The sequence below is a fragment of the Zonotrichia leucophrys genome, chromosome 3 (assembly GCF_028769735.1).
Source record: "Zonotrichia leucophrys gambelii isolate GWCS_2022_RI chromosome 3, RI_Zleu_2.0, whole genome shotgun sequence".
Taxonomy (NCBI): domain Eukaryota; kingdom Metazoa; phylum Chordata; class Aves; order Passeriformes; family Passerellidae; genus Zonotrichia; species Zonotrichia leucophrys.
Genome location: NC_088172.1, coordinates 69984837 through 70006350, shown reverse-complemented (window position 1 = coordinate 70006350; position 21514 = coordinate 69984837). Strand labels below are relative to the sequence as shown.

The 21514-nt window shown below is 39.9% G+C and overlaps 1 protein-coding gene across 5 annotated transcripts in view; it reads right to left on the bottom strand.

The window, feature by feature from the left end:
* Positions 1-398: 398 nt before the first annotated feature.
* ZNF318 (zinc finger protein 318) overlaps positions 399-21514 on the bottom strand; it is a 31192-nt gene continuing 10076 nt past the window's right edge. The window contains exons 3-11 of one of the 5 annotated variants that reach the window (XR_010439588.1): positions 20563-21199; positions 17925-19346; positions 15410-15509; positions 14395-14681; positions 11005-11208; positions 10435-10534; positions 9314-9432; positions 3042-8918; positions 399-776 (exon numbers count right to left, since the gene is read on the bottom strand). Coding sequence is in view for 2 of the 5 variants with exons in the window: in XM_064708714.1 (XP_064564784.1) it covers positions 6186-8918; positions 9314-9432; positions 10435-10534; positions 11005-11208; positions 14395-14681; positions 15410-15509; positions 17925-19346; positions 20563-21199 (5602 nt within the window). In the remaining 3 variants the exon portion in view is untranslated. Of the gene's footprint in view, positions 8919-9313; positions 9433-10434; positions 10535-11004; positions 11209-14394; positions 14682-15409; positions 15510-17924; positions 19347-20562; positions 21200-21514 lie in introns of all 5 variants that reach the window. The other 4 variants (XM_064708714.1, XR_010439589.1, XR_010439590.1 and 1 more) reach the window with 4 other exon arrangements.

Genomic DNA, 21514 nt, shown 5'->3' with positions numbered 1-21514 from the left:
GCGCTGGGACATTCCAACACAGGCCTGAAGGTGTTCATCCCTCAAGACAGGGCATAAAATAGGCTGTGATGAGAGGCAGCTGTCATGTCATAAACCACAGAGACCCCCAAAGTGCCCTCAAACTTATTTCTGAGGCTTTCACCTATCCTTTCTCTCTTGTTTTCTTCATACATTTTTTACATGTTATTTCTATGCGTCTGTATTGTTGTATTTCTACAGATAATAATCAAACCAAATTGTTTTATTATTATCATTATAAATATATATTTATTATATTTATTATATCATATAAATATATATAATAAATATATATTATAAATATATATATTATATAATATATATTTATTTATATGACCAGTGTTTATATATATTTATAAACACTGGTCATTTTATGCCATTTCACTCTAACCCACCCCAAGGGATGTACTGTTAACAGGAACCTCATTTACCACACTTTCAGGGATGGGTCATAACACAAGCACAATACAAAATAAAAACAGCTGTCAATGAACACTGTGAAGGTAAACAGTTCCCTAGGAGAAGGGATTTGTAGGAAGTAGGATAACTAAAAGCCATGTATTTGATACTTTAGTCTAGGATGCTAAACATATAAAGCATAAGGGTTCATCTTACAAACTTGAAATAAACCTTCAACCTGTAAGCCTTTCTTGTATTCTGAAGCACAAATTGGACTCTTGGAGAAGTAATTACACTTACGATCTTGGATGATCTCTCTCCTGTAGACACTGTAGCAGCTTGAGGCAGGTTGTCCGTGCCTGTATTTTGTATCAAATGCCAGACAGATCAAATGTGAATGATGAAGGACTATAGCAATGCAAATACGGGATTTTTTTTTCACCCAGCCAAACTGAACCCATTGCATGACTTCATTCCACTGAATACATTCAAGAGAAGTGTGAATTACTTTTGTAACCCTAGCTCGGACACAACAGGGACCCAGTGATTTTGAACCATTGCCTCACCTTGGTGAAGCAATGTAACACATGAAACTAACTAGCAGAGAACATGAAATTTAAACAGTACCTGGAAAGCAACACATTAAATGGGTTTAATTGCATTAAGCCTTCAGTTCTTAAGAGAAAATGCAGTGACAGATATTCCTTTGCTAATGGACTTTTTTTTCCCCACTAATCAAGCATGTCTAAATACCCATCTTGCAGGTGCCTAGCTACAAGACTCCTCTCATCTAATTATTGGCACTTACATTTAATTCCTGTTTTTTTCATCTCTGACAGGGTATGAATGCAGCTTAATGTGAGATCTGATATGAAGACCATCCCTATAATTTCTTTACCAGATAGCTATTACAGGGCTTTTCATCCACCACAGCTACCACGGCTCCTAAAGCATTATTTTGTTTCTACATTCATCTAAAGTTTGTAAGGAAATTAAACAGGGTGGTAACACAAATGGCTTGTAGTATTTCAGTGTTACTTAGTTTGTGGCTGAAACTCCCCCACAAAAGCAGCTTCTTGAAAAAAAACTGTATTTGATTAAGAATTGAAAACATCACCTTGTGTGCTCTACCATCTGTAAAATGAAGATTCTTCAGTCAGGCTGCTGGAGAAGGGAATACTGTTTGCCTTGAAGCAGCTCTGATGCAGCTTTTATTTCCTGCAGGTGTTCAACTATTCTCCACCACCTGCCCAACCAATTCTAATGGCTCTGCTCTCTGCATTCATCACTGATGGACAGCTTCACGGGAATTGTAGCAGCAGCTTGACTCATTTTACCAGAGCCTAGAACTGCTACCATACAGTAATCAGCCTTCTCATCACAAACAAGATGACAGCCCAAGAAGAGGTGGAGGTGGGATCAGAAAACAAAACCCAGAACCTAACTGTGGAGCCTTGGATTTCTGCTCTAAGGCAGAATACAACAGTGTGCAGCTGGGCTATTCTGCTCAAGTTGGTCACAAACATGAATACATCCATATTGTCTGAAAATAGCTGACAGAAAGGGTAGTCTAGCAACCAGAACTTGCATCTCCCTCTTCTTCTTCGTGCCAGACAGAAGCAGAGGAGTCAAGTAAAATAAATTTTATGGCTGCTTTGTACTCCCACACTGCTGGCACGTAGGCTGTTTGCACATAACCCAGCAGGCACAAAAGGACTGAGGTCTGTCTCAGAGAATGATTTTGCTCCCTTTAACCTTTTGTAATGTTCTGAGAGAACATAATAATAATAATAAACCAGCACAGTATTACATCAGGCACCACATGAAAACCTGTCTCAGGTGGCTTCTCTTGCTCTCTGCACTAAAGAAATATAGTTCTGTCATGCTTTGGGATGCACTAGTTTGGTGGATGGTTGTGGTTTTTTGCTGCTACCATCACTTATTTCATAGGTATTTCTAAAAACTGTTTGGGGTTTACCAGGATAAAAAAATAATTGACCTTTGCCCACATTCCCTACTGTTTCCATGAAAAAATTTAAGTTCTTTGTGAAGCTTCTCTTAGATAAGAATTAGGCATTTATTTCCACCCTTGGCAAAAATTAAGGAATCATAAACCCACAAAGATTGGAAAAGACTTCTAAGATCTTTGAATCCAACCATTAACCCAGCACCACTGTGTTCACCACTGACCCATGTGCCACATCCAAATGTCTTTTGAATACTTCCAGGGATGATGATTCCAGAAACAGCATGATAATTCTGCCAAACAGCAGAGACCTCATATCTTAATCTACTAATATAAAAGTATAATCTCTTATACTTTTTAGCACTAGAGCACAAATACATTTGGAAAAAATTTAGTAACAAAATGATAGTTACTACATTTCTTCCCTGCTCACATGCTATTTAAAATTCTAAACCAAACAAAAAACCCCCCCAAAAGCCTATCTACTGCTTAGTTAAAACTTAGTCAAAGACAAGATTCCAGCAAGACAGAAGCAATGTTTACCTACCCAACTGACTACCCCAGGAAAATTTACTGTGTTTTGCCTAAAACATTTGAAGATTTCTTCTCCTTTCCAAACGTATATTCAAAGAGACTGGAAGATGAATTAAAAACCCACCTGGCCTAAAAACAGATTGATAGGATGACTGCAGCTTTTCTACCTCTCTTCTCCCACTGCTTCTTAATCAAGCTTGGTTTTGCAGCAATCTTCATCCAGGAGAAAGGATGTGCTAGCCTACATCATGACAAACTAAAGGTTACAGCATCAAATCATTTAAGAGTTAATCCATTGTTCTTTAAATTTACTAGGTATTTGTGCCTGGTTTGAAGTAATGTAAAGATAGAAACATTCAAACGATATTTGTTTCCTTCCTATCAGCTTTCTGAAAACCAGGAAAAAGGTAACTTCTTGTGCTTTGTGCAGTTTTTAGAGAAGTATGTCAGGAAGGAGAGGTAATGTATTGCACCATTCAAACAGACAAGTAAATCCCCATTAACTTACCCCTCCTCCTGAGGATCTGGAAGAGTCCAAGGCCAGCCTAGAAACAAGGCTTCCCAGTCAGTGTACTATGCTACAGCTCTGCCAGCACAGGGAACGAGCACAGTGGATAAATCATTTACTGCAAGCCTCTGGAAACCACAGGAAAAAAAAAAACAGGAAAAAAAAGAAAGAAGAAAAGAAAAAATACATAAATAAAAATACATGCCATTTAATGAAATTACAGCTTTAATGCCTCTGTCAGCCAATCTGCCTATCATCACCTACACCACCCATCATGTTCTTGGCCATTCCAGGGGTTCAAGGATTACTGTTTACTTCTTCCCCAAAAGAGACCAAGTTAATCTTCCTTCCAGGAGTAAAGAGCCCTACCTGCTCTCAGAGATAGACTAAAGGGCATGAAGAGAAGTGGTATTTAATTTGGACCACAGGAAAATTCATATTCTGGAAAGCTTTAGACACATATGGGGTAACAACTTCCAGTTTCTCCTTTGCAAAGTTCTTGCTTGGCACTAGCTCCTCTCCATTCATGGCCAGCCACGTTCAGCACTGACCACAACCACTACTTGTAGAAGCAACTGTAGAGCACAGAACAAGGATAACAGAATTATATTGTCCTTTCCCCAAAAATAATTTTTAAAATTAAGTTCCACACAGATAACACAGCATTAAATAAGGTTGTCTGAAGGAGACTGCCCAGATTACTGTTTGCCACTGTATGCACTGAAACCTTCATGAAAACCAATCTGCAGAAGGAAACTAACCAGAAAGCATGTACTTCAAAACAGCACTATCTAAAGTGAAGAACTCTAGAAAAATTCAGCCTTCCCTTCAATATTTCCCTTCCCTGCAATTATATCTCTCAATATAAGGCAGGTAAGAAAATCAATTCCCCTCCTCCTCTGTGGATTTACAAGAAACCAAGCACTTTACTGAAAAAACTGGGAAAAACATTGGGAAAAATTTATCTGTCAAATGTAAACAAACAAACTCAAGTATATGACAAAAAATACAGGAGAAAATCAAGACGTAACTACAAAGGACTTTTTTATAAATCGGGATTAAAGTAATCTCTACTCATTGCCCAACTCCATTTTAAACTATCAAAGCATGTCAAACCTTGCTTGCTTTGGTTTTGACAGTCAATCAGCTACCTGATGAAAGTAGGGCAACAATACTAACAAAGATTTCCTATATTCAATGCAGTAACTGCTTAACATCACAAAACCAGCTCAAAGAGATTTTCTCAAAACTCTCTTCTCTTCTGAATTATCTTTTTACTGTTGACTTGATCACTTATACTAGATTTCCAAATTCAGCTTAGACAGTTCTTATATTTCTTGTATGAAAACACTGCAAGACTCTGAGAAACATTTCATACCTTCCTCACACACAGTCATGGAAAACGAAGACAAACGGTGATTTTGCCTTCTCCAGAGGTCCATGTGCAGGCAGTGATTACAGAAATTCAAGCTCTGCTGGCGTCCCTCCCTGATGCCCCACCTCTGGTTTTACACAGGGTTCAGGACTTCAAACAGACTTCCACTGATGATGTTGACAGTAGTTCTTCCATTGACTTCAGCTGGGAATAAACTGGTTTTTACTGAGAAGGCTAACTGTTGAGTATCTTCATCCTCTACAGTTTCTCAAGTTTATCAACTACTACAGGAGTCAGAAACTAATTGAAAAAAACCACTTCTAATGAGTTAAGGAAAAAAAATCAAGAAGAAAGCCTTGTTGACCTCCATATGTTTATTTTTTAAACAATTTACAAATAAAAATGTTATATTTATCCAAGGAAATACATTTAATACTTTAGTCTTTAACAAGCTATACAAATGAGAACCATCACACTCAATAGTTCAGGGACCATTCAGGGTAGGCATGCATGTGTCTGTATCACATGAAGCGAGTCCAATTCCTGACACCAGGGTTCTGATCTTCTACTTCTTCAGAGCTGGTCAGCTGCTAAATGATTTAACACAAATAGTTACTGGATCACAATAAAATGAAAGCAAGCCCATTTCAAATCATGTAAGTGACCTCAATATGTCTGGTCCAGGTGTCAGGCCACAGAGCCTTACCGATTGGTTTTCTTCTCCAAAAGCCAGTCGGGACAGATTTTCTCCCCTTGCTTAGTGATGTGCCATCCATACATGTGCTTATACAATACACTGAAACACCTTAAGTACAGATGTAATACAACAGGAATTACAAAGCACAGAGACAGATAAAACAGACAAATAAAATCAACTCTGAACACATTCTTGCATTTCAAAACAAAAGGAATCGAACCCATGCATTACAGTTCAAAGAAATTTTGGGTTTTAGTTCTTCTGAAAGTCTCCATTTCCTCAGTTCTAAATTGCTGTTCTTGAGTTTGTCTCAGCAGCTGGGCTACTCACGGTGCTACTGACACAAACTGGGTGAGCTGGAAATCTTTGACCAGGAATGGTCAAAGAACAAAAGCCCCCAAAATAAAGAAGACGCACGCATTATAAACGAGATTCCATTTTAATAGCAGAGTGTAGAAAAGAAATTGGCAACAAAATTCACATGAAAAAACATTTTACACAATTAATTATGTACAGAATAAAGTATGTGACTGCCTTCTGATGATTTACGTTTCACTTTAGTCAAGTCCTACCACAGAATGCAAAACACACCCAAAACTCTCAGCTGGAACAAAAAGAAAAACAAACAAAAACCATATACATAATCCCAGCTCTGGCTCCTCAAATATTGGGACTGGCTGGGTTTACTTCAACCCACTGGGCTTTCTGCTATGCTTTCAGAAATTCCTGGTTTCATTGTAGCTTCCAAACTACTGTCAGGAGCTTCTGTTTGCTCAGTCTTCTTGCTCTGGATGGTGCACATTCCCTTGCCTCCTGAGCCACCCACCTTCCCATGTGTTTCTTTGAGCCCAGGCATTAAAGTTTCCACGCACCCAGAAGCCTGACTTTCTGTGCTGCCTCTGTCACAACTCAGAGACAGCATTTCAACAGTGCCACCTTTGCTCCCCTTCACTTGCACAAGTATCTCAGACGTGGGAGAAATGCCCTGCATTTCTAGAACTGGCATGACCACTTCTGTAGTGTCACTATTTGAGGTCTGTGATCCAGGCTGCAGCATAGGTTTCTGAGAAATCCGTGTGCAAATTTTATCTTCACAACTATCAGAAGTCAATGTAGTAAAATCAGTAATCTCTGTTTCATTCACTGTTCTTTCAATGCCCAGTTTTTTAAGTTTACTGGACTCTAGCCTAATGGACGCAATAGTTTCTATTTTTTTTACTTCTTCTGTATTTTCCTTTAAAAGTCTTTCTGAAAGGATGCTGAAACATTCATGTTTTACCTTATTGTCTCCCAGATTTAAATCAGTGCTTTTCAATTCAAGCTCTGCTTTCTGGGAGGGAGTCTTCATGTGTTTCACATCCTCTGATGGTCTCTTGAAAAGAAAATTATCTAATCTTGCATCAGATCCAGTGTGTCCTAATGACTTTTTTTCATTTTCAGCTACTAATTCAAGATTGGATCTGAGTTCAGCAATGTTTGAGCAGGTATTGACTAACCGTTCAACGCCCTGCTTCTGGGTTTGGTTATCTAACACCGTATGGCCCGAAGGTTTAGGTTTAACTTTTTCTTGAGCTTCTAATAGGGTACTTTTAGTTTTTGTCTGTCCCTCTGTCAATTCTGAAGCATCAACCTCATTAGAACCAGATTTTATTTCTGGATTTGGAGTATTTGATAGATCCCAACTACTTTCAGAACAAGAATGAGTTGTGACTATCTGTTCTTTTCCATTACTAGTTCTGGAAGTGCCCCAGAGCAAGTCTGGACTATCAGTTTCTAAGTGAGTTCTACAGTTATCATTTAACTTCACCAAATGGGAATTTCCCAAACTTTTAATTTCGCTCTGTGTCTCAGGTAACAAAGTCTTTGTGTGTAGACTATGCTTAGGCTTTCCTGCTTTTATTTCCCAGTCTTTTGTCTCTGTCTCCAAGGTACCAGGAACATTTGTGTTTGTAACTGGAGTTTTATTTCCATCTTCCTGTCCAACCTTCTTTTGGACCTCAGATTTCTGTAGATCACAGAATTCCAGCCTGCCTGCCTGCTCTCCACCTCCTGTATCAACAAGTCCAATTTCTGCAGGCATCTGGATACCAGAAACAGGTTTTTTTCCTGGTAATTCTGTGACTGACATTTCTGATAGGTGAGGCTGAAGTGACTTCTTGTTCATTTCAGCCTGATTTTCAACAGGAACCAAACTCCCTGTCATGTGACTATTACACTGTGAGGAATCCACAGCCTCAGAATCCTCTTTCAATGAGGATGAGCTACTATTTGTCCTGTGAGTTGCAGATGCATCTGCAGGTTTTGTTATGTTAGGGTTTTCTCCATTTGGAAGCGCAGAACTTGCAAGCTTGCTGTCAGCTGAACCCTTTCCACCACTACTGTAGAAAATATCATAGAGATCTTTAGCATTGGCTGTGGCCAAGCAAGAATTTCGTTTCTCTATCTTTTTTGCTTGTTCACTGAAAGCAGTTGACGGTGGTGGTGGTCTCACAGGCATTGCCAACATTGTCTGTTCACTTTCAGACACACCTGGAGCTACTTCATCTGCAGGGATGAGAGCTGCTGGCTGGACTGCTGGTGGAGGTAGTCTATCTGCAGGCTGAGAAGACTCATTTTTCTCTGCTGCCTTCAAATCCTCCCCTGAGCCTTTTAAAATTACTTCTTCTCCTCCAAAAGCTTTTGATATGATATCTGGAGGCAGCAGAAGATCTGCATTTGTTTCTTTTACCACTGGCAGTGGTTTGGTGGTAGTTCCAGAGGATTTTATGGATAAAAAGGTGTTCAAAGGTGGTGGTTTACTAACTGTTGCAGTATTAGACTTCCTGAAAATCATGGTGGGGACTGGTAAATTGGGAAGAATTTTTGTTGGTGTCGGTGTGGAAACAACTGGTATCCATGGACTAGTGTGTGGAATAACAGTTTTCCCAGACAGCTTGATTTCAATGGGCTTTATATGGGATTTCAAAGATTGACACTTGTTCTCCTCTTTGTTTCCTTCTGTATTCTCTTCCTTTGTAACAGCTCCTGGCATTTTATCCTCTCTCTCAGTCTTTTTCCAGCTGAATTTTCCAAAGGAGGTCTGGCTTGGTGGTTCCTTTTTCAATTCCTCTTTCTTTTCTTCTTTCTTCTCTTCTGCCTTCTCTTCCTTCTTTAGCTTTACTGTAATACCCATTTTTCGCCCAGAAGAATCTGTTTTGCCTTGGGTTTCATTATTCCCTTCTACTGACTCTGGGATGCTCTTTACTTCCTCCTTCTTTATTAGTTTTGGGGTTTTCTCATCCTTCTCTTCCTTCTGTTTCTCAACCAGTTTCCGTTTCAGCTCGTTTTGCCGCCTGCGCTCTGTCTCCAGAACCACAGCCAGTCCAGCCTGACGGTCCAGATTTCGCCTCTCTTCATAGAGTGGGTTTTCATCTATGTATTTCTGTGGAAATAAACAGCAACATTTTAGCCACCATTTTTCATTTCCATGAAAAATAAATAAATAAATGCAGCTCTCTGACAATTCTGACTTGCTCAGTAAGTGCCATCTCAACACTAAGAGAACAGGGAACTTTCTCCTACCAAGAAATTGAGGTATTACAAACTGCTTGCAGCAGTGCTGTCACTTTACAGTAGACATGTTTCAGCTTCATGCAGATAAAATATCTCTATGTACTGGTGTAGTGGGAAGTTCTGCTTATTGAGCTCAGTAGAATGTAATGAAGATAACCAAATACATATACTTCAAGAGTTAAATGTCATTCTTCAGGAAAGGAAGACAGAACAAGCAGAAGCTAAGGTAGGGAATGTCTCTTTCCTAGTACATCAGTTACCAACCTTATACTTCTCATTGTGGGGATGACTTTTCACATGCTGCTCTGCTGAGATCTGATCTCCAAAAAATTCATGACAGAGCTGGCAATAATATCCAGTGATGGGAATCAGAAACTCAGAGCCTGAAAAGGCCAAAGAAAATTATCAGAGAAACAAAACCTAATAAATGCCAAGCTCTTAACAAAGTTGGTCAAAGAACAACAGCAAAACCTCCAGCAATGTTCTTTTTGGAACAGTTAATGCTGCTCTCCTTACAGTTACATAGGAACCCCCACTACCAGGAACAAACATACAAAGTGAAGAAGTTTATTATTATGGTTCAAGATTTAAGTGCTCTTCATTGAATTAAGGTAATCGAGTATTCAAGTAGGTTAACATTTCCTACAGCCTTGATCTATTTTCCATCTTTCTGGTATAGTCTGCTTAAATACTAAACACCTGGTTTATAAACCAAACACAAATATTTTCGTTGAAGTTCAGCAAGATTGCGTCCTTGTGCCTACAGAACCTGCTACAGTTATCTAAGACACTGCAGATTCTTCTTTACTGGACACTACCAGAAATATACAACAGATTAATAAAATGAGTTGATCACTGGCAGGCCTTTTAGATGTTCGTATTTTAAATCTATATTAATTTTCAACTCAGTTACAGCTCCTTCCATATGTGTCTCAGATTCTCTGTATCTGCACTATAACAAGTACTCATCGGTCAATTTTCAGGGAGACCTCTGCTAAAAATGTACTGAATGGAAAAGTCTGCTACAAGACTGTGTGGAATACTGTGCAAGATCTACCAAAATACTGCCAACTATTGTGGTCATGCTCTGAATTCTAATATATTTGCAAAAATTATTTCAGAACTACACTGAAAGATAACTGGTATTCAAAATAAAAAACTAATCTCTAAAAAGAGAAGAAACCACACTTTTCCTACACTCTTGCTTCAAGACCTTTTACACAAGAACCATCAAGAAACTAAATAATTTGCCTTTTTCTTAATAATACATTATCTATATGTGGTCCTATACCAAGGTAAAGTTTTGAAAATTCCTTTCTCTGAGCAAGTGGGACTTGCTGGAGGGCAAAGAAAGATGACAGCCAAGTTAATAAAAATCAACATACCTTTGGCAGGAACTGTTATCTTATCAATGCGTTTTATGGACTCTTGTTTGGTCTCGCTCTGGGTCTTCGAAGCCCAAGGTCTGTTGTAAGGATCCAGGGTCTATTTGCACAGTGACAGAGGTATATAGGCTCATATATTACACTAGCAAGTCAAGTACACTTGTCTTTTTCCTTTTTAATATTTTTTTAGAGCACTGAACATTAAAGTCAACGTGCAAATATTTACAACAACTTATTTTCCTCTCTTTTCCCTCCCACTTTGCAATTTACAATGACAAAATAACCTGTGAAAAGTGTAAAATGTAAATGACTGCAAAGAACAGGTAAACATGTGAAACACAAGTGGCAAACCCGAGCAAACTGAACACAGGCCCCATTTATACTATTTGGAATCCACCAGTAGCTGAACAACTGCTCAAGCCCAACATTAGGGGAAAAGAATTTATAAGTTAATTCTTGGGTTCGTTATTACTTCAGGTTCTCTTGTAAATGTAGTTCTGTGATGTATGTTTTAGTGCTAATATTCACAGCAATATGAAATGCACTTAGTGAAGGAAGCCTGCAACATACCTGTCTATGTTTCTTATTATGCATGTGTGTGAAAAAGTCAAACATGGTCCCGCAGATGGTATTGCAGTCTTTGCACCAGTGGTTCCCTGCATCATAATATTCATAAATATTGGCCAACTGGAAAGGATGTTTGGAGGACTGTGAAGAGGATTCTGCTGGCTTCGGGCTTCTACCTCTCGATTTTTCATTAGTAGTTTTTGATTCCTAAATTGAACAGAAGGAAACACTTCTCTAAGACAAGGCAGGACAGACAAAATGCTCTAGAATTCAGAACCTGCCTCCAGCAGAAGCCATACACACAAAAAAAATATATCACCTGCTTTTCAGCGCCCAGGTTAATTCCACTGTTTCAGAGAGCTGGTATTGCCGACTAAGATGCTGCGTGGCTGCAGTGAAGAGGTTCCAATAAGGGTCCCAGATGTAATGGCTGGATGGTTGCAGGTAATCAAGGAACCAAATGAACAAATTCCCTGTGGCATGCACCCTTCCCACTTTATTGGTTTCACAAAATAGTTCCAATTTACCATACTAGCCAAACAGTGCCCAGAAGACCTCAAATAGTTCCCCAAGAGGCATTCAGAAGTTACTGTAAAAGTAGTTTGGATGAAAGCAGAATGGAAAAGGAAGCAAAAATCAGGTGACTAAAAGTATTTAATTCCATCAGTTTTATCAGATTATTTGAGTGTTCCTAAACTCTCCAGAAAACTTACTGTTTAATAATAAAAGAAAGATGCTGTTTTGTTAATTACCTAAGCATATAAGGGTGAAGGATCTTGTGATTTAAACATGTGATGTTTGCACTTACATTGACCTGTACAGAAAGACGCCATATAGTGATATACAGACATTTCAAGACTCTATCCAAAATTAATACTAAACTAAACTTGTAGCAAAACAAATATTATCTGAAATATACCATGAATGAGCCCTGGTAATTTGGATTACAATAGTACTAGATGTATTTTGAGTTCTGAGTTACATTTTCAATGGCATAAAATCCATCATGTTATCATTTTGCATGGCAGTCTGGAAAGAACAGCATGTTAATTTAGCATACTCAAGTTGGTTGCATGATTTCCAAGTCATTCACTACCAGCACTGAACAAATTTATTTAAGCAGATTCAAAATTCTCAAATAATATCTGCCTTAAAACTTTAAGTTCCTTAACACCACGCTCCACAACATGCACTGTAAATTAAACAAGGAAGAGACAGCCAGGCCACTATGCACCCCACAGATATCCATACTCCAATATAATCTGGTTCTTGGTAGCAGAATAAGAAGAGACCTCAGGAATATTTGCACATATTCTGTCAGCAAGAACATAGCAGACATTCTCTTGAACAATGAGATCAGCTTATGATCTGCAGGAGGTGCATGGAAGGATGTTCACAATGTCACACAAGCATCAATGTTTATGTTATTTATAGACACAGACCTATAAAAATACTGTCTCAATCAAAACTTTAAAAATACAATACTTCTCAGACAGACAGGTGACAGCCCACTCTTAACTCCAGTTTGTGCATTACCCCAGCTCAAAGATGCCTTTATAATTTGCTACTATTTAGAGCCCAGCCAGAGTGATCTGTCTGTTTAGCACAGTGACACTGGCTTCACCTCTGCATTGACTGTGTAACTACAACACACAGACACACAGGGTCAGCAGCAAGGGACCACAAGGTGCCTTGCAAATAAGCAGAAAGGCAAAAGCTTTTGCCCTCAGGCTGGCAGAGTCAACCAATTTCAGTGTTGAAAGGCCAGCACCATCCTTCTTTTCCTGAAAAAAAGGTAATCAGAACTACAACGTGAATTGTACAGGCTGAAGGCCATGTCGTATGTGCCTACATATGTATGAAAATACTCAATGTTCCTGTCCAGAACTCACAATTTTCCATGTTAAAATAAGGAACTATGAAAAGGGGATCAAGTCGTTATGGGTTTGGGCGACAGAGACAATGCAAATTAAAATAATGAGAAGTATATTCACACACGCCATATCTCAAGGAAAGAAAACAATATAACTTAATGCAATGCAGGACTTAACAAACATTTTTGCCTACTTAAGTTTTATGAAGTGGTGACTGAAGCAAACAATTTATTAAAGTAAGTGAACAGTAAACTTCAGAGATGTTTCAAGAAACAACAAAAAAACCCAAAAACAAGTCTTTAAATTAAAGATACCTAATGAGTTCTCAGACCACAATAAAGCATAGAGAAAATTTTACAGGATAAACAGATTTGAGTGGCTTTGGAGAAAATACAGAATCACAAAATGAGTAAGGTTAGAAAGGACCACAGTGGGTCATCCAGCCCAACCTCCATGCTCAAGCAGGGTCATCCCAGAGCACACAGGACAGGATTGTGTCCAGGTGGTACTGGAATATCTCCAGTGAGAAAGACTCCACAACCTCTCTGAACAATCTGTCCCAGTGCTCAGTCACCCACACAGTGAAGAAGTTCTTCCTCACATTCAGCTGGAAGTTCCTGTGCATCAGTTTCTGCCCATTGCCTCTTGTTTTATTGCTCAGCACCACTGAGAAGAGCCTGGCTCCATGCTCTTGACATCCTCCCTTCAGATAAATTGATGAGGTGCCATTTCAGTTTTCCTTATATCACTTATCCTACTAATATTTTCCTCTCTGCAAAAAATATATATGCTAAGATCTACACAAAATTAATCTACAATTTCACATTAGCTATTTCTGTTACATATTTGAATAAACATCTGAAAAGCAGGATAATTGATTTCCTGAATACAAGCATAACCTTTCAGATGGTAGTATCCTTCCTACTTTCAAAGTAAAACTATCTTCTGGAATGCTGATACATCCAGCCCAGAGTAGTACAGACCACACCAGAGAGACCATACTGATGCATACTGACACTTCTGAAGAGAGAACATGTGTACAGAAAAAACATCTTATGCTGACCATCACCTTTAAGTCTTGTGATTTGTTGCTATTATTACCAAGTAAGAAGACCAACAATGCTCCCAACTTCCAGAGAGCTTTGCTGCTATAAACACTCCTATAAACGTGGTCTGAAAGGCCATGACAGAAATTTTGTAGAGAAAAAAGAAGTCTGTCCTCCTGGCATGGTACTGAGACCAAACAGCTATACACACTCATGATACTGCTCAAGCCAACCAACACCTCAGCAATATCAAGATAAAGATTAGTAAGTGGTGCTGAACTGCACAAAACCTGAGGGACATTATGTACACTGATACATCAACTCTACCTGCATGCACCATCAAAGCCAGTGTATGAGATGTGGTAACAAATGACACCAAATGATCCTTTAGCAAATGTCTGGGACCAGCTGTCTGCCCAGTGCCCTCTTCTCTTAGTCAGAAAACCATTAGCACACAAACTTGAAGACTTTACCTTGTTGGAGGAAGATGTCTTCTCTACACCTTTTGCATTTTCTGACTTGCTGTTCTTTTCCGAGGAATCTTTAGTTTCCACAGACGGTTTCCGGGGTTTTTCAAATATGTTAATCCCCAGGATTTGTGCTACTTTGTCAAGCTCAGACTGCTTCTTGTCAGCTGCATCAGATTCTTTATGCAGCTCTGCAATCTCCTTCATAATATTCTCTTGTAGTCTGTTCACCTCAACCAACAAGGGGTCTTTGTGTCCGTCCTTCTCACGACGTTTTTTCCTCAACATCTCGCCTAAGCCAATCAAGGAAGCAGAAGGGTCAGAAATGCAAGAGGAAAACTGACTTTAGATCTGTACAATAATTCCAGCAACAATTAAAATATGAATACAAAATATTATGGCTAAATCTTCACTATGAAGTTGTAAAGATGGAATTTACTCTCAGGTACAGTATAACTAAATCTGCATGATGTGCCTCCATAAGGATTACCATTAATCCTCCAGAGTATCAATTTATAATTACTATTTCCCTGTGTGACAAAACAAGCAAAAGTTAATTGCCTATTCTAACCTGAAAGTATCATTTTCCAAAGGTGAGGGAATTAAGTATTCACTCAGACCAAACACATTTTAAAGACACAAAAAATCAGCTCTCTTGAGAGAGGACTTTTCCATCTCCAGATAAGATTCATGAAAAACTGAAAGGCACAATAACATCTTCAGTCACTAATTTCTCACTTCTTCTAAAGAAGCACTAAAATGCATAAAGTACAATTCCTATAGCTTATCAAGCCAAGAAGATGCAAGAGCAACTGTCTGCTCAAATTTTGATGTAATTGATCTTAATATAGTAACTAGGTCACTGCTTTTTCAAGAGTTGTGCATTGCCAGGAGCATGAAAATACATTATGGACAATTCTTATTTTGGTTCTCCTTCTCCTGCTAGATACCAGGCCTTGTGACACATCCCAATGGGGGAGAAAAAAGAAGCAGGGGCTGGGAGGGTGGTAATGCACTTTACCTTGCTGTTTACGAAGCCTGTCCAATTCAGTCTTGAGATAGTAGAGCTTCTTCTGCCGTGCTTCTCGATCAGTCTTCAGTTTTTCTCTCTCTTCTATCACCTAAATAAATTGGAAGGTGTCTGGATTTTCTTCTCTTCCCAAGTTAAACAGTCTTGCAAGAATAACAGGAAGACCTCAGCTTTCCAGACATAGAACACTGCTCGCTACTCCCAAAATGTTCTTGAGTATTTTAACACAATAAATAAACCTCTCCCTCTGTATCTGAAAGTAACTGCATTGTGTGGTCATGCTTCAACCCAGTTTGTAGGCAATGTTTTTTGCTTTTGGGCAGTGTATTCCTCTAAACTGCTCTGTTTGTTGCAACACTTCCCAAGGCCCTTAGGCTCAGGTGACTACCTTCTACAGGGCTAATTAAGATCAATGACAAATGACTGTTCAAAACTCATGCAGAGTCTCTACAGCTAGCATGCTCCATCAGATTACACAGCCCTTCACCTTGCCTTCTGCTTTGACTCTAGCTCCTTTTAGCTGTTAGTTAGGTTTTGCTTCAATCTGACAAAAAACATCAGGATGAAATTTGTTTCTTGTTCAATAAGGTAAAAACTGTGGCACAAGGAGCTCACAAATCCTTTTTTCACTGGTTTTCATTGATTCTCATAGAAGGAAACAAAGCAATATGCTACAATGAAACCCAAAAAGTTCTTTCAGGTTTTTTTCCCAGCTTCATTCAAGAGACAAATCCCAACTTTTTTACCTTCACAAGGCTCTTAAAGCTTACTACAGACTCCTCCTTTAACAAACAAGTCATCTTGACTCCCCTAGATAATCACTTCTACAACAGCAATGTTGGCAGGATCCCTGAATCCTTCCTGAAATAGTTATACCGGCACAGTTAAGCTACACCTTAAATAACATAAGAAGTTTTTTTATTATTGTTTTGGCTTTGTATGCTATTTTTTTATCATCAAAGCACCATTTCCTCCTTCTGAGTTTTTTTGCAGCATGGGGGCATCAAGTGGAACATGCAAATTTTTATACACCAAACCATCCCAGCAAAAAAACAGTGGACTAATCCCTAGACAAAGATTTCTGTAGTGCAGACAAAGCCTTAGAAGTGCTACCAAGATGCACAGATGAGCTACCAAGGTATGTCAGGGCAGGAGAAAAGCACACACCTTTAGCCAAGAGAGCTCTTCCAAAAGTACTAAATTTCATTAAGAATAAAATTTCAGCTGTGTCAGCTGAAGAAATTATTATTACTGCAAGAAGTGGAAGCTCCCTTATTTGCTGACATAGCACTTCATACAAGTGAAGAAAAGGCTCTTAAAATAAAAGATGATTATTGCAGCCTCAATACCTAAAGGGGGCTTGAAAGAAAAATGGGTACAAATATTTTACCAAGGTCTGTAGTCACAGGAAAAGTGGCAACAGTTTCAAACTAAAATAGGGTAGATTTAAACTAGATATAAAGGAAGCATTTCTTTTCAATGTGGATGGTGAGGCATGGAAACAGGTTGCCCTAGAGACTGTGGACTCCAGTCCTGAAGTCTTCAAGGCCAGGTTGGATGGGGCTCTGAGCAATCTGGTGTAGTGGAATGTGTCCCTGTCTAAGGCAGTGGGGTTGGAACAAGATGATTTTTAATTGTCCCCTCATAGACAAATAATTCTATGCCCTTATTTTAACAAAGACCAAGTGGACACCAGTCTGAAAACTCAAAAAACTTTTGGGAATCATCCAGTTCTTTGGGAGTTGTGTAACTACCATTTCCTATTTTACAATACATTCTTCCCCACTGCTTTCTAATTATTGTACAAACCAAGATAATTAGAAGAGGAAAACACTAACACACATGACCTGAACTGGTGTCAGAGCCTCCAAGAAGTTTCCCCTAAATTCTTCTAATTTTGTGATTTTCATAAGAGAATTAATATAAATGTAGAGGGAAGATTGTATGTGATGGTGTATGATGATATGCTTTAGTATGTATTAAAGAATGTCTAATACAGGTATAACCTGTATAGGTATTTTGTACGATGCAGAATGTCCAGATGGAGACTTCTGTGTTTCAGTGGCCTCTTGTTCTGCCACTGAACATCAGTAAAAAAAGCCATTTCATTTTCTTTACACTGTCCCTTCAGACTTTTACATATCCCCAGATATCTTCAGGTATTTCAATATTTAAATCTCAGCAGAATAAAGCCAAACTGTGGCCGTCATGTGTTTTCTCTGTAAGATTTTGGCTGCTTCAAAGAAATTCAACTTTGTATTTGATTCCATCTGTTCTGCCATAGGCAATGGCATGCAACTTTGAGAGATTCAAAAATGCATTTTTTACAGGTGTCACTGCATAATACAGACAAATGCTTAGGAATATTTAACGGGAGTAAACTAGGTCAAACTATTTTTAAACTGGAGCAACTCAGAAAAAAAAAGGTGCACCTTTAGAGAAAAAACTTCTACCCCACCAATCATGCAATCCAACACAATCTGAAGTATCAGAATACCTAACATACCTTCTGCTTTTGAGCTGCCCGGTTTTTTTCATCCGACATCCTTTCTGTGGTATTTTTGAGAGCGTGTGATGACAGACGAAGGGGTGCTTTGGAATGAGAAGGAGTGGTAGGGACTTGAACAAGCACAGAACCGTCTCTTTTAACATCAGGGACATCCTTTCCCAGAGAGACTGTCTCAATCACCCGCAGATTGGGACGCGTGGGGTTCGCTGACATGGCCATCGTAAGAAGACCATGAGCTTCTGGTAGCGTAGGATTAGGCTGCTGGGCAGGGGGGTACATGGGCCAGCCAGGGGCTGCATATGCCATATAGTGCCCATATGCATCATATCCTGGAGGAGCCATTGTGGGAGGGGCATAGTTTTGGGACATTTGAGCAGCAGTGTAGTGGGAATAGCTGGGAATTTGGTATTGGGAAACAGAAGTAGGTGTAGGTGTCAAACTAGCAGGAGTTGGTGGAATTGAAGGAATGAGAGAGACAGAAGGAACAGGCTGTTCTGGCACGTGTGGAGGTATCTCCTGTCCCACCGGCTTGCCCTTAGCATAGTCCGATGTGTGAAGAGAGGACGCATCTTTGGGCTGCGGGAAGGAGCCCGGAGGTGACGCTGAACGCTGCTGGCCCGACTCGGGAGATCGAGTGTCACTGCGGCTGCGGCGCAGCTCCCAGGCGTCCCGCCTGCGGGCGTCCGAGGAGCGGCGATCCGGAGAACGAGACGCCGGCTTTTTGCCATGGAGGCGCTCCTGGGTACGAACAGCCAGCTTGCCAATCTCAGCAACACCAATGTCAAGCCCAATGGTCTTGAGCAAGTCGTGGATCTTTGCATACTCTGCGTTTGGCTCTTCTAAAGGATCCATCTTGACAGCTGGAGCAGGAGAAGGAGGTGGGCTCATTTTCTGTATTATTATCTCATTGCCACAACTCACTGGGGGCTTCTCTAGGGGGAGAGATTCAATTTTGGTCTCTTCATCCTCATCGCCATAAAGAAATTTCTCTTCGTCCTCAATGTCAGGAAAGCTACGCCTCCTCTTCTCCTGAGCACTGACAGAATCAGCCATCATGCCCAGAATTCGGGAGAAACCACTGCCATCCTGACTGGCCCGCTCATGAGGCAGCAGGAAGTCAGTATGGCGATCGGTGGGCTCTGACTTGGGTTCTACTTTTTCTTTGTGACTTAAGAAGCTTCCAAACTTCTCAAATATCAGAGTGTCTTTGGGGGGCCCAGAGAGTGGGTTCCACTCACACAAACCTTCGTGCAACTCCTTGTCTGAAGCCTCCACCAGAGAGCCTTGGTTAAACCCTTTGAGAAAGTTTTCCACTTCAGAAGCAAAAGGAGCTACGTTGTTGCTCTGGGGCAAAGAAGACTGACTAGAAAGAAGAGGAAGATCCTTGCTGGGGGCTGGACTGCTTGAAAAGCCCTCCGGCTGAAAGAGAGAAGATACTATTTACTTCTATGCTACTATGCACCTCACAGAACAAAGGAACGTGTTCATTTCTCCTTCAGTTCACAGCTGAATAAAAGTGTTAGAAGAGACAATATGCAGTTGAAAGAGACCACAGAAGATTCCAAACCAAGTTGCCCGATGATTCTGGAATGCCCTGTCCAACAATGAATGCTTATCTCAGAGAACACACAAAATCACAATTGTATTTCAAACTTTTTGCAAGCATAAGAACTGAAAATTTAAACTGAAACCCTGTTACACCATTTTGGATATGCTCTGAGTTTAGTCATAGTCACATAGGATTTCAACATCTTAAGTCAGATAAAACTACTGCATTGAGGTTATTCACAGTCATTTCTTCAGATATTTCATAATTGATGCCGTATTAAATAGCATTTCCAGTAATAGGTATGGAATAGGATGCTCAGTATCTGAGCACTCCCGAGATAAATATGTCACTGTCAAACCAACACTGATCAGTAAAACAGGCAAATCAGCGATGTGTTAAAACACAAAAAGTCACTTTATCACAGTAGTCACAGCCACTTATCTGCCCATTGCTCTAATTTTGAGACTCAGTTGGTACAGGTTTGGTACAAATTAAGTAGGGCTGATCCCAGCCTATAGCTCAAAGGGAAAAGAGTAAGGAAATTTAAAAATTGTTTTGAAACAGAGGTACTGAAGAAGCATTAGGCAGTTCTCTAAGTCTATAAAGAAACAAGAAAGAGACACTGCCACAGGGGAAGAGCTTCAATCAATATCCTGACTGCCTGTGGTGCTATGAGAGACAGTTTTTCTTTGAAAGCTGGCCCAGATCTCTGTGTCATGGGTTAAATTTCCACAAAGACATTTGATTCTGTCTCAGGTTTTATATATATATATATATAGGTGTGTGTATGTGTATATATATATGAGGGTGTGTAAATATATAGGGGGGTATATATATTTTTTTTAATATATATTTATATAGGGGTGTGTATATATATGTATATATGATTCCTGATTAAATGCCATAACCATTTAAAGTTTCTAATGCATGTCAAACTTTTACCACCCTGCAGAAAGATACCTGTCCTCTTAAGGAAAGGGAAACAAAGATTTGGCTTTCCTATTTCAGAAATCAAACTAAGAGTCTGTATCATGAAGTAACTGCTTTGGAAAGTAGAAGCACATGACAGACACACAGAGACCAAACCTGAACAGCAGACTCGACTTCCATCTCTACTCGTTTCTTCAAGATAGATTTTTTGGGCATGGGTGGGATTTCTTCAGGCCTGTATGTATAGCGAGGCTCAGAAGTCTGTAATGTGTTAGTCAAGCCAGGGATCGTGTAGCCCGTGCCTGAAACATCATGATTCAAGTTTCTGCTGCGCTCTTCCTCTTCTCTTTTCCTCCTTGCTCGGTCAAGCTCTCGGAATTCTTCATTCAGGTACGACGGGCTCAGGCTTCTACTCCGGCTGCGGCTCCGCCTGCGGTAGTTCCGCGTCCCTGATGAGAAACCCTGATGCTCTGCACTCACACCATGCATCTTCTCATCCTTTTCGTACCGTGGGCGCTTCATTTCTCGGCCCCTCTCCTCTGCCCTCAGAGGGTAGGGGGACCTCCTCAGTTTGTCTCCATCTCTGTCAGATGCACGAGGAGGCAGCTCCTCCCGGCGGCCGTAGTGCGGGCTGTAATCGGAGCGGTGCAGGAAAACATCTCGGCTGCGGTAATCCTCATCGTGCCTCGGGATGAAGGGACTGGAAGGCTGATCTTCATGTGCTGGGTATCTCTCCAGGCTGCGAGGACACGTGAGGCCTCTAGTGAATATTGGACCATCAGCCACATCATCCCTGTGTGAGAGAAACACAGAAGTATTTGAATCAGGTTAAATAAAGTCTTACTCCTACTCAAAGGTAAGAAATTTCCAAACCAAGTTCAAAATAACATCTCCCTTACTAAACAGAACCAACATTTTATGTACTTAAAATGCAGGGTAGAGAGGGAGAATTATTTTTAATGGTACTGTACATCCCTCCTAGGAAGTTACCTGCAAATGCAGTGACATGAACAATTCAACTCATACTGAGGAATTAGAGCCTTGAAAAATTGATAGGATGGATTCGTTTCTGTGGATGTGAGAGACCACACATTTTAAAAAACTCTTA